General features: G+C 38.8%; 1 protein-coding gene across 2 annotated transcripts in view; it reads right to left on the reverse strand.

The window, feature by feature from the left end:
• Positions 1 to 14174, reverse strand: part of INTS7 (integrator complex subunit 7) — an 89454-nt gene that overhangs the window by 2351 nt on the left and 72929 nt on the right. For both annotated transcript variants that reach the window (XM_003800520.3, XM_023519486.1), the window contains 3 exons: positions 9876 to 10008; positions 4888 to 4986; positions 1646 to 1831 (listed from right to left, as the gene is read on the reverse strand). In XM_003800520.3, the coding sequence (XP_003800568.1) occupies positions 1646 to 1831; positions 4888 to 4986; positions 9876 to 10008 (418 nt within the window). The remainder of the gene's footprint in view (positions 1 to 1645; positions 1832 to 4887; positions 4987 to 9875; positions 10009 to 14174) is intronic.

Genomic DNA, 14174 nt, shown 5'->3' on the forward strand with positions numbered 1-14174 from the left:
TTTTAAGTTGCAAACTCACTGTTAGCAACACTGCAAATTAATCATGTACTACATGGCTTGTTGTATCAACTTCCAGACTTTAATCAATGCTTGAGAGGTGTTGACAAGCAGAAGACCAGCGCTTCTAGGTTTAAATGTTTTTTTCTTAACAGCAGAAATTATACATAAGAAATGTAGAGAACATGTCTACTGTTTCAAACTCAAAGTGGGGAGAGGCTGCAGAAGTGTATAAGTTAACTATGTAAATTCTCATTGCAACCTTCTGTGACAGCAGAGATTAGCCAACCATACCATATAGTAAATTTTTTTCCTCATCATTCACAAAATATTTATTGAGTAGCTATACAAGGCATTGTGGTTTGTGTCACAGAAGTCAAAGGAGAAGAGAAGAGAATGAAGGGTGAGCTTTGTTATGGACAGTCTACCAGAGAGAGGAAGTTATCAAAGTTAAGAAAGTAATAATGACTTAAACCAGGCCTTCCCTTGGCTTTTTAGCCTAAAACCACTGAAGAGAATTAAATGCTCTCTTTTTATACTTTCACTGATAACTCCTTGTTTGCTATGGTACCTTAGTTCCAACATGCTACAAAAAAACTGGACACCACTAATCTGGGCATCTGAATAATTTTGCTCATCCAATTGTGAACTGGTTCTTTGCTGCTCCATTTACTGTGGCTAAACCACCAGGGAATTGGAAAGAAACTTCTAAAGAAAGGGACATTCTATATTTAGAACATTTGTATTTCATGGGCACAGATTTAGCATCTTAGCTCTGGCTAACAATGTAAGATTGATTTTGGTTACTACTTACCTACTTTATGACTTTTTTTTTTTTGGCCGGGGCTGGGTCTGAACCTGCCACCTCCAGCACATGGGGCCAGCGCCCTACTCCTTGAGCCACAGGCACTGCCCATACTTTATGACTTCTTAAAGCAGCAAATCTCTAGGGTTACACCCATATGGAAAGATTTTGCTTTATCTCACCATTATATATTAATGCTATATAAATTTTAAAAAATGCTAACATTTATTTAAGTTAAGAGAAAAATAGAAGTATACTTTTTAGGGGAAGAGGCTGGGTGGGTTAGAGAGACACTCCTGATGTTCCCTCCATGGGGAGGGACCTTTCATTAGATTAACTGTACTGGCCTCCAGGGGGAGGAGATGAGTCTTATAGATGGGTAGGTAAATTTCAGGGCAGAAACTAGGCATGGGAAGGCAAGTACCTTCTCTCTCCCTTCTTTGGGCATCAGGGTACTCCTCCCTGCCATAAACTCTAGAAAGGGCAGGCTCTCATAGGTACTGGCTGAGGCTGGGTAGGAAAATTCAATTTGGAAGTCTAAAGTTAGGAAGTCCTTGCTGCCAGGCACCTGAATTACGTTTTCCCACAGCTCTACTAATAATAAAACTCATATTTTGATCTCTGCCTGCCTGCATGCTTTGTCTCTGTATTAACAGACCCAGGCAGGGAAAAGAGAAATGTAATTCATTAGCTCCTCAAACTTCAATATGTGCTGTTAATTTATGTCCATCTAATCATTTTGAAAGTGTAATCGCAATCTGCTTAACTGTGAAAAACAATGGAAAACTTCTGTCAATGAGTTCATAAAATCTGTATCACAACTCTGCCTCTTTTCTCAATTACCTTGTAGTCTTGTCCAGATTTACTCTGTAGTGTAGAAGAAACATTCAGACAGACAGACTGAATTTTGCGAAAGAGTCCTGGTTTAGATCCGTGCTGAACCACTCCCTCTACTTTGAGTGCCAGATGCTGATTATTTTGGACAGCGATGGGTTCTGCAGGGTTCCGGGGGGATGGTGACAGAGCAAGCTGGAATGCCAACATGAAAATAAATGTCAACAACCAAGAGCAAGCTTCCTTTTGATGAACATGTCTGTGCTAATCATTGGTTACAGGTGAACACGTTCCCATGTGTACACCCCGCCCCCAATGACACAACTATGCAGGGCCAACCAGGCAGGTGTACCTTGAAAGTATAGCTTCTGTACCCCTAATGCCTCTTTTTAAATACCACTGTTTTTCTTTCATTCTTTTTTTTTTTTTGAGACGGAGACTTACTGTGTGGCACTTGGTAGAGTGTTGTGGCATCATAGCTCACAGCAACTTCCAGCTCTTGGGCTTAAGCAATTCTCTTGCCTCAGCCTCTCAAGTAAATGGGACTACAGGAGTCCACCACAATGCTCGGCTATTTTCTTTTTTTTTTTTTTTATTGTAGTCGTCATTGTTGATTAGCTGACCCAGGCCAGGTTGGAACCCGCTAGCTCCAGTGTATGTGGCTGGTGCCCTAACTGCTGAGCTATGGGCGCCCAGCCCAGCCCCACTGTTTCTCATCTTAAATCTCAGTTCTGTCTGTGGGTAATAAAGAAATCAGAAAATAGCAAAGGCACAGTTCCAGTTTTTCTGGTGGGGCATTTCTTTGACAATTAACCACTTCTAGTAGAGAAATGCAGTACATAAATTTTCATGTCTGGCTGCCACCTCTTTGGTCTTAGGTAATTTTCAATGGACTAAATTCAAATGTAAATGAACTTAAAATTCTACAATTACCTACACAATAAAATCACTATAGTATAAAAAAGTCAAATTCCATAAATGAACATCAAATGACATTTTAAACCTCTCATTAAAGCATTTTTTTTTGTAGAGACAGAGTCTCACTTTGTCGCCCTGGGTAGAGTGCCGTGGCGTCACATAGCTCACAGCAACCTCTAACTCTTGGGCTTAGGAGATTTTCTTGCCTTAGCCTCCCAAGTAGCTGGGACTACAGGTGCCTGCCACAACACCCAGCTATTTTTTTGTTGCAGTTTGGTCTGGGCCCGGGTTTGAACCTGCCACCCTCAATATATAGGGCTGGCACCCTACCCACTAAGCCACAGGCACCGCCCACATTAAAGCATTTTTTTTGCAGTTTTTGGCAAGAGCTAGTGTTTTTTTTTTTTTTAGAGACAGAGTCTTACTTTATTGCCCTTGGTAGAGTACTGTAGAGTCACAGCTCATAGCAACCTCTAACTTCTGAGCTTAGGCGATTCTCCTGCCTCAGCCTCCCAAGTAGCTGGAACTACAGGCGTCCACCACAATGCCCGGCTATTGGCCAGGGCTGGGTTTGAACCCACCACCTCCAGCATATGGGGCTGGTGCCCTACTCCTTTGAGCCAGAGGTGTCACTCACACATTAAAGCATTTTTTTTTTTTTTGAGACAAAGCCTCAAGCTGTCGCCCTGGGTAGAGTGCCCTGGCATCACAGCTCACAGCAACCTCCAACTCCTGGGCTCAAGCGAGTCTTCCTGCCTCTGCCTCCCACATAGCTGAGACTATAGGCACCTGCCACAATACCCGGCTATTTTTTGGTTGCAGCCATCATTATTGTTTGGTGGGCCCAGGCTGGATTTGAACCTGCCAGCTCAGGTGTATGTGGCTGGCACCTTAGCCGCTTGAGCCACAGGCGCTACCCACATTAAAGCATTTTTTTTTGCAGTTTTTGGCAAGAGCTAGTGTTTTTTTTTTTTTTAGAGACAGTGTCTCACTTTATTGCCCTTGGTAGAGTGCTGTAGAGTCACAGCTCATAGCAACCTCTAACTTCTGAGCTTAGGCGATTCTCCTGCCTCAGCCTCCCAAGTAGCTGGGACTACAGGTGTCCACCACAATGCCTGGCTATTGGCCAGGGCTGGGTTTGAACCCACCACCTCCTGCATATGGGGCCAGTGCCCTACTCCTTTGAGCCAGAGATGTCACCCACACATTAAAGCATTTTTTTTTTTCTTGAGACAAAGCCTCAAGCTGTCGCCCTGGGTAGAGTGCCCTGGCATCACAGCTCACAGCAACCTCCAACTCCTGGGCTCAAGCAAGTCTTCCTGCCTCTGCCTCCTAAGTAGCTGGGACTATAGGCGCCTACCATAACGTCCAGCTATTTTTTGGTTGCAGCCATCATTATTGTTTGGTGGGCCCAGGCTGGATTTGAACCTGCCAGCTCAGGTGTATGTGGCTGGCACCTTAGCTGCTTGAGCCACAGGCGCAGAGCCACATTAAAGCATTTTTTAAGAAAAAGTATGAAAGAGTCCAAATGCTCATCAATTACAGAAAGCTCAAGTCTTGCTGAATGAGAAGATGGAACAAACCCATCTTTCTGATAATGTTGTTGGGCTACTAAGCTAATGAACCCTGGAGACACTCTATCTTAGGACTTCTTACCCAGATAATCAAGCTTTCCTACTATTCAGGGAATTTTGAAATGGAATACTCTTTTATTATAATTAAAAGCATCTGAACGGATACAAAAGTTCACTGAAGACATTAACTGATAGGAACAATACAAGAAATCTCTCAGAAGTGACAATTTTCCCCCTTTCCCAATAATTACATTTTTTGAGTCAAAAATAGTTTTTGACTTTTGAGTGCCTTAAATATTTCATAATACTAATTCTATTTCCAGGCCAACTCCTCAAAACTTGTTATTCAAAGGCAAAAGTGCTTTGGAGGTAGGACTGATGATGTTTTACTGGACCTAATTAATCCTAAGTTGGGTCTGAATAGGCTGATCAGACAAAGACTCAGCTCAAAATCCTTATAGGCTACTACGGTAAAAACCCATTAAGTTATTTCTGGAAGTAAGAGAAAAGTGACAGAACCCAGTTAACCAAATGTCTTGTCTCACAGCATTTGGCACTGATAGTTAAAAAGGGAGGGAGGTTAACTCACAAATCCCATTCCTTCACAAAACCACTTAGTAGAGGGAGGAAAGTGTACAACTAAAGGCTGTTAAGTTTTATGAAAATCAAAAATAAGATACTGAAGTATAGCTATGTACCACTTAATCTTCAAAAGATAGATTATGAACCTGTATTAATGTAGTATTCTCCTTACATTACCTTGATGCTAGTAGACTGAAGTTTCTGGAAAAAATATCTCTGAAATGAAAGGGGAACTTTCAGCAAAGCAATGATGGCATTACAGAGGCATGCTGTATGCTGGCGGGAAAAAAGAAATAATATTAAATGATAATAAATTTTCAATTTCATCAATAAACGGTACATTCAGTTTCAAACTACAAATGCTCATATAGATCAGTACAAATATATATGCCAATCAGGAAATGACACAACATCCAGGAACTGTGTCTATCTATAAAATCTTTCATGTCAAGAAGTACAATGACAAATTTTTACTTTATTTTGAAGTATATTCAAATAAAAAATAATTGATAGAAAAGAGAAAAATCTATATCCTTTTGAAGGCCAAGCAATATGCAAATTTAGCATTTTGGACTAGCGTGCTTAGAGTTACCAGACATACTATTATATAATTATGTTACATACTAAAACATAGAGTAATTATCATATGGCAGAGTATAATAAAGACCATGTTAAAGAAGCCAGAGCAGTATCTGAGTGTCTGAGGCCTGGCACCACATCCTGCAGGGAGTTTTGGCTTTGAGCTGAGTCATTCTTTCATCCCATCTCCACTAAGTGGCTTCTCTATCTCTATAGCATCAGTTCTCAGAGAGTAAGCAATGGTGGCAGTGGACCAGAATTTAGATGAAAGATGACTAACTGTATAGTCTACCTCTATGAAATCTTAAAATTAAAATATCTTTTTTTTTTTTACAACAAGCTGCTGTCACCCTCAGTAGAGTGCTGTGCTGTCACAGCTCACAGCAACCTCAAACTCTTAGGCACAAGTGATTCTCTTGCCTCAGCCTCCCAAGTAGCTGGGACTACAGGTGCCCGCCACAAAGCCTGGCTATTTTTTTGTTGCAGTGGTCATTGTTGTTTAGCTGGCTGGGGCTGGGTTCAAATCTGCCAGCCTTGGTGTATGTGGGTGCCGAGCCAATAAAATATCTTATTTCTAAAATCTACTTCACACATTTTAAGGTTTTTAAAAATCAAAGTTAAGTGCAGAAGAATAGAAACAGGAAGAATGAAAAGCATCTGTTAGATGTGGCATCTTAGTGAAAGCAGTAACAGAATCAGAATATATTCAAAGATATTTTAAAAATTGCCCAGTCTAATCCTCAATTTTGTTGATAACACAAGGTCACAGACTGGTAATGGAACAAGCTAGGACTTGAACCTAGATTGCTTAATTCTTTGTTGATTTTGTTCTATTTCACCAATGATTTGCAAGCTTAATAGAAGAACAATTAAAGCATAAGCAGAACACTTAACTTTGGGTGAACCAGAACCATTCCAGCTTGGTCTATCATCCTCTTCCTCAGGGACACTCTACTTTCCTCCGTGGGAAACCACTGCACTATGTAGTATTTGGCCTGTCCAAGCAGGGTGCCATCTAGCTGCTCATGCTGTAAACACTTTTTTAAAAGCTGGGTGTTAAGGCTAAAAGCCAGAAAAATCCATTCCTACTGGGTTCAGGCAGTTAAACACTTTTTGCCCAACAGACTCATAGTACAAATGCTAGGTCTGTGACTTGCAATAACCACAACACAGATTTACAGACACTGGTTCTATTTCAGTTCTATTTAGGTTTAACTGTTAAAGTAGCACTACTCATCTTCCTGTATCAAGGAATCTGAAAAGCATCTGCAAGAACATACTACCTGTGCTTGGATCTTTGATGCCACAATAGTGTTTACAGACTTTAGAAAACCACAAGTGACTTTAAGCTGTTTCCAGGCAGAAAGCCGCCATTTTGCCTTTTAAAAGAATAAATGCAGATTTTACAATCCCCCAGTGGGAAAGTGTGGGCTGACTCTGGGGTCCACAGGCCTTTGGGTACACCTCCATACGTATGTTAGCAGATCACTATTAAAGTAATTGTCTGAAGATGTGAAATTACATACCATAATTAGTAAACAAGCAGGAAGACTAACACTCTTGATTGTCCAATCTAACAGGTACTTTTCAGTCTTTGTATATTTTCTAATGTTTCTGTGGCACTTGATATGTTCTTCCATGAAATTCCACTCAAACGGTCCCTACCCTCACTATTTTCCCTGATCCTTCCTTTCTCCATATTCTTGCCTAAGATCTTCCTCTTTTGTTTGTTCCTTAAATGCTGAATATCTTCTTTCAATCTGTATGTTCTTCATAGACAATTCTCTTTATCCCCATGACTTTTAAGAACCTCTGAGCTCTTGACAACCTTACATGCATTCTGGCCCATCTTTCTTCCAATCCAGACCTATTTATTATCCAACTGCCTAAGGACAGCTACATGTTTGAAAATAGACCTCATCTTCTTCCCCACCTCTCTATAGTCTCCATCTCAGTAAGGGATCAAGTTTGGTCACTGGAAGTCATGTCTCCATCACCTCATATCTAACTTAAAAAAATAAATAAAACTCAAGCCTTGAAAATACTACCTCTAAATATGTCTTATATCCATCTGTTTTTCTCATTCCTATTGCCATTTTATTAATTTGGTCCTTACTTTGGATTACTGCAAAAGCCTTATAACCATTTATCTTTTCTCTAATTTTATACCCTTCGTACCATTACCTATTCCGCTTTTACATAACAATAATATATAATTTTTCTTAAGCATTTCTTTTTCCCACCCATTTAATATTTTTTAAAAGTTCCCCCTGTGCCTGAGGGTACAGTCCAAACTCCTGAATTCTGCTTTCAAAGCCGTAGTCATCTGGCCTCTGCCGGCCTCTCAAGTCTCCTCTCCAACTCTCAGTCTGTATGCCACTCTGCAGCAGTAACCACTGCTCTCAAAGGCAACACGTAATTTGGCATGTCTGCTTTTGAACATGTCTCTGCCTAAGATTCACTACCCCCTATCTGTCTGGAAAACTCATACGCAAAGATACCTTCTCTCTGAATTGCACCCAGACTTAATTTTCCCTATCCTTTAACATAAATCACTCACTTTCTTTTTTATGCTACATCTCTACCTTGTGCAGAACTCTATTACTGCACATATATTGTAGTTATTTGTTTATAAAATCTTTCTTTCTGGGTGGCGCCTGTGGCTCAAAGGAGTAGGGCGCCAGCCCCATATGCCGGAGGTTGGAGGGTTCAAATCCAGCCCCGGCCAAAAACTACAAAAAAAAAAAAAAAAAAATCTTTCTTTCTTAGACCAGGGACAACCTGAGGGAAGACCTTGTGTCTTTGTCATATTTCTATTCCTGGTATCCAATAAATCCTTAATATACTGAATCTGGGGGCTCAGAAAAGTATCAAATCTATGAAATATAAGTTGGAAATGGAGAAAAAAAAACTACCATAACTTTTATTAACCACTCCTTATATGCCAGGTACTGGGGTAGGGAATATGCATTATTTCATTTAAATGTTACAATAATCTTATGAAATAGGTATTTTTTCCATTTTGTATAAAAGGATGTCAATGTAATTTGTCTAAAGTCACAGACCTGCTGAATGGCACAGCCAGAATCTGAACCTAGCGCTCTTTTCTGTTCTGTGTCTTCTCCTGGATAGAAACCTTCCATTCTCTTCACTATATTCAGTGATTCAAAGCCATCAAAATGAAGTTACTGTTTAGCATCTATTTAATTTCTTAGGGTGGGGCTTAAGGGATATGAAAATAATCACTGTCTCACAGAGGTATATTTCCTTCAAAGACAGTCTTTATAGTCTGTCTAACCAACCAATCTCAGTGTGGATTCAGCAAATATTACTGAGAGCAGTGTGTTGAGGGAATTATCTATCCTTAAATCTAATCTAACTCGTTTACGACAGATCCTGCCAATTCACTCTAAGACTCTTGATAAGGGGTGGAGAGTACAGAATGAGAAGAGTAGACGCCAGAAGTCAGCAACTGGGAATATCAGCATCTAATGTGTGAGCAGGGAAAGAGAAACTCTCCAAGTGTAAAGTTCAGATATCGGGTTTTATGGACTGAATATCTGTGCTCCATGTGGGAAGCTCTAACCTCCAATGTGATGGTATTCGGAGATTGTATCCTTAAAGAAGAGGAAAAGACTTAAGCCCTCTCTCTCTTTCCCCACCATGTAAGGACGCAGCCAGCAGGTGGCTATCACCAAGGCCAGGAAGAAAGCCCTCACCAGAAACTTAATAGACTGGCACCTTGATCCTGGACTTCCCCACTTCCGGAACTGTAAGAAATAAATGTCTCTTGTTTAAACCACCCAGTCTGTGGTATTCTGTTATAACAGTCTCTGCTGAGACACTGGACATAGTAAGGCAGGGAGGAGAAAATCTGTGTGACAGTGTGTCAATTTGTCCTGTGACTGGGAAGCTGGGGGAGCAGATTTAATAAAAACTGAGTGTACAACAGTGCCAAGGGCAGCAGAGATTCCACAGGCCGAAGGTTCCACAGACATTAAAAGACATTAATGTCATCACCTGGCAGGAACTGATTCACTGCCAGATAACTACCCAGTTCTTTCTGTTTCAGTTGGCCAGTGGTTTTCAACACTGGTAGCATGACAGAATCACCTGGGAGTGTTTAAAAGTACTAATGCCTGGGCTTCAGTTCCAGAGATTCCAAGTTAATTAGTCTGGGGTGAGGCCTGGATATTGATGTTTTTTTTTTTTTTTTTTTAAAGTTCTCAAATTAAAAAAAAAAAAAAAAAAGCTCCCAAATTGACCCTAATATGTAGCCAGGGCTGAGAACTATTGTAACTTCAGTTAAACTGTTGGGAAAAAAAAAAGTTTAATCTTCATTCCAGTAGAGATTTTCTGTGTTAATGTGGCTATGTAGCAGATACAGTGCTAAGTGCTTTCATGGATTATCTCATTCAATCCCCACCACAATGCTATGAGGTAGGTACTGTATTAGCTCTATTTCAGAGATCAGGAAGTAAGTACAGAGAGGTTAACGTGTTGAGCTCACACAGTAAGTGCCAGACACATGGAAAAAAACACCCTCTTCCACATTAAAAAAGCTCAGTAAAACAAACGCCACTTACCATGTAAGAAACAGGAGTGTACTTCCGATTGAGTGATTCTACCTCCTCCAAGACGTGATTATATACAGACATCATTCTTCTCTCATATTCACTATCAGCATGGGGTGCTGCAGTAGATCCATATTCCTGGAAACTGAAGTAAAGATCAGTATCAATTAATCAACCAAAACACTATTTTAGTGACTAAAATTATCAGGCACTTTCTAAAGATTCTCATTTAATTTTTAAAATAATAAAAGTTATTTTCATTTATAGATAAAGAAACTGAGGCTTGGAAAGTTTAAGTAATTTGCCTATAGTCATGTACTAGGAAGTGGTAAGCCAGAATTCAAACCCAGATCCGACTTCAAGTTATGTAATTCTTAATCATGTTGGGTGTCAGGAAGTACAACAGCGTTTAAACCTTGTTGCTGACATGAGATGAAATAGACATAAGACATTGGAAAAGGTAACTAGGTAAGTAGGATGGATCATGGTTGGGGAAATGGTATGAATTTAAAGCATTGGAGTGAAATGCACAGAATATTTGGGGAAAAGCTGATTATACAGAGCATGATGGGAGAAGTTTAACCTCGAGTTTTTCTCTACACATTTCAGACACATTTCTGAATATTTAAAGTGAGAAAAGAATTCTTTTCTCTTGAACTCTAACTAAACTTTTGGAAATGCAACGTAGGTAACTTAAATACGCTAGGCGTAATATTGCTTTTATTATTCCCTAGCATCATTTTAATGCCTATGAAGTGCAAGGCACTTGAGCTAGGTACTTGACACAGGTTATTTCATCTTATCTTCACGACCACTCTAAGAAAAAGGCACAATTCTCCACATATAGTTTATGCATGTGGCTTGGTGAGATGAAATATCTTCACAGAGCTGGGATTAGGGATTCATGTGCATACCTGCTTGGCTCCAAAGCTCTATTCCCTGCCCTGTACTGTATCTTAAGCTGTATTAAGACAAGAATTGAAGCTCATTTTCATAAAAGACTTTATGGGACAACCAAACTACACAATTTAATAAAAATTCCATTTCTGGCTTTTTATTTCTACAAATTTGAGATTCTTCCTAATAGTTCATGTACGTAGGGCCATACAGTACATAATTTTGTGTATAGAGTAAAGTCAAGATTTTTTTCCTTCTATATATTTAGTTGTTCCAGCACAGTATGTTGAAAAGATTATTCTCTACCCATTGAAATATCTTGGCATCTTTGACAAAAATCAAGTGACCACGTGAGAGTCTATTTTGGGACTCTCCACTCTACTTTTTTTTTTTTTTTTGAGACGGAGCCTCAAGCTATCCCCCTGGGTAGAGTGCCTTGGGATCACAGCTCACAGCAACTTCCAACTCCTGGGCTCAAGCGAGTCTCCTGCCTCAGCCTCTCAAGTAGCTGGGACCACAGGCACCCGCCACAACGCCTGGCCATTTTTTGGTTGCAGCCATCGTTGTTTGGCGGGTCCAGGCTGGATTTGAACCCGCCACCTTAGGTGTATGTGGCTGGCGCCTTAGCCACTTGAGCCACAGGCGCCGAGCCGTACAGTGTTCTTAATACATTCTGGATACAAGTATCTTGATAAAATATGTTCAAGTATATTTTCTTCCTGCCTGTAATTTGTCTCTTCATTTTCTTAATGACACCTTATAAAGAGCAGTTTAAAAATTTAAATCCAATTCCGATTTTTCTTTCATGGTTAACTGCTGTCAATGCCCTGAGAAATCTCCCCAGCTTCAAGGTCATAAAGTATTTCTCCAGTACAGTCTTCTAGAAAGTCTGGAGCTTTATATTTTGGTCTATGATACATGTGGGATTTTTGCATATGGTGAGAGGTAAGGTCAAGATTTATTCTATTATTTCTAATTTACTGATTAGTACCCTTATCTTTATTATTTCCTTCCAATTACTTTGGGTTTAACTTGCTTTCTTTTCCTAGTTTCATAAGGTAGAAATCTATTGATTTTAAGCTTTCTATATCAAAACATTTAAATCTATAAATTTTGCTTTCTTTAGTGTATCCCACAGGTTTTGACATGTTGTATTCTCATTTTCATTCAGTTCAACATATTTTCTAATTTCCTTTGTGATTTCCTGACCTACTGGAGTTTTTAGAAATGTTATTTCATTTCTAAATTTCTGGTAATTTGCCAGAAATCATTTTTTGTTCTTTTCTAACTTAGTTCAGTCAGATAATTTATACCATTTAATGCTTTTACACTTATTGAGTCATTTTATGGCCCAGTATATGGTTAATCTTGGTAAACTGTCCAGCCACACTGGAAAAGTGCTATTGTGGTGCTGTATAAACGTCATTTAGGGCAGCTCGTTGATTGTGTTGTTCCAGTCTTCTGTATCCTAACTGATTTTCTGACAAGTTGTTCTATCAATTATTTAGAAGGAAGTGTTGAAATCTCCAACTGCAATTGTGGATTTGCTTATTTCTTCTTCAGTTTTTGTTACAATAGAACCGCCACAGTTGACCCCCTTTCTACAGCCTAGTTCCTTATATTTGGAACATAGTTCCTTATCAACGTTGTCCGGTTTGTTAGTCCCTTGAGTGGTCAACCTTCAGAGGTTCTACTGTATTCCAAAGAACTGTTAGTAGGTACATATTTAGCATTAAGTCTTTTGGATGAATTGATTTTTAATCATAACGAAATTACCTCTTTCTCATTGGCAACAGTTCCTGTCTCAAAGTGTACTTTATATTAAATTAATATGGACACTCCAGTTTTCTTATTATGGTCTGTATAATATACCCTTTCCATTCTTTGATTTGCCTTTAATCTACACGTTTTTACAATCAAAATGAGTTTCTTGTGGTAAGCATATAGCTGTATTTTGCTTTGCCCAATCCGATTATCTCTGACTTTAAAGTAAGACCATCTACGATTACCGTAATTACCAGAAACCCCAGGTTTATATGTACTCTCTTTTGATTTGATTCCTACTTTTTCTTTCCTCCTCCGTTTTCCATCTTTTCCCTCTTTCTCTGATCTCTTTTGGATTGAGTATTTTTTTAGTATTACATTTTATTCCTCAATTGGCTTGCTTTATTTTTTGCTGTCTGCTCTAGAGTTTAAAATATTCACCCTTAGTTTATCAGAAGTTACTGTCAAACAATACTTCATATAAAATGTGAGGTTCTTAATACTACATTCTCCCCTCCTGTTGTCTTGTTTCATACATCTCACTTCTACATGTTATGAACCCCTAAACAAACTGCTAACATTTTTGCTCTAAATTGTCAATTATCTTTTAAAAAATTATAAATGGAAATATCTGCCATTTCTAATGTTACACATTCTGAGTTTATTACTCATACATCTTTTCAAGTACGTTTGGAAAATTTATCAAGATTAACCATATCTGTTGGGCCATAAAACAGTCTCAAATGTAAAAGCACTGAAATAGTATATGCTATCTGAAAGAATTAGAGAAGAAAAAATGATCTCTGGAAAATATTCAGAAATATAACAACACTTCTAAAAAATCCAGTAGGTCAGGAAATCACAAAGGAAATCAGAAAAAATATATTGAACTGAATGAAAATGAGAATACAACACATCATACTTGTGGGATTCCTCAAAGATCTGACTCTACATGTAAAATAACTTTCGCTTGAAGAACTTCCTTTAACATTTACTGTAGCAACAGGCTTGCTAGTGACAACATTTTTCAGATTTTGTATGAAAATGTCTTTGTTTAGCCTTAATTTTTGAGTATTTTTGAGTATAGCATACTAGGTTAACTTTTTTTTTTCTTCTAGGGCTTCACAAACGTTCGAATTGCCTTTAGGCTTGCATTATTTCTAATGAGAAATCAGTGGACATTCTGATCTTTCTTCCTATGTAATCTGTCTTTTCTCTAAATTTTTATCTTTATCATTGGCTCCCAGCAATTTGATTATAACGTGTGCCTTATTATGATTTTGTTTATCCTGCTAGGAGTTCATTAAGTTTCTTGGTTCTATGTGTTTACCTTTTCAGTTAAGGAAGAAAGACTTTCAGCCATTTTAGTATTTTTTCATGTTCCCACTCTCTCCCTCGGATTCCAGTTACATGTATATTAGTCCATATGACACTGTCCTATAGGCTATTTTTTGTTTGTTTTTTTGCAGTTTTTGGCTGGGGTTGGGTTTGAACCCACCACGTCTGGTATATGGGGCTGGTGCCCTACTCCTTTGAGCCACAGGTGCCGCCCTATTTTGTTATTTTTTTTAGCCTTTATTTTCTTACTTGGCTCTAATTTAGGTTTCTATTGCTACATCTTCAAGTTCACTGATCTTTTTTTTTTTTTTT

Source organism: Otolemur garnettii, unplaced genomic scaffold (genome assembly GCF_000181295.1).
Source record: "Otolemur garnettii isolate 467f Iridium unplaced genomic scaffold, OtoGar3 scaffold00178, whole genome shotgun sequence".
NCBI classification, from domain to species: domain Eukaryota; kingdom Metazoa; phylum Chordata; class Mammalia; order Primates; family Galagidae; genus Otolemur; species Otolemur garnettii.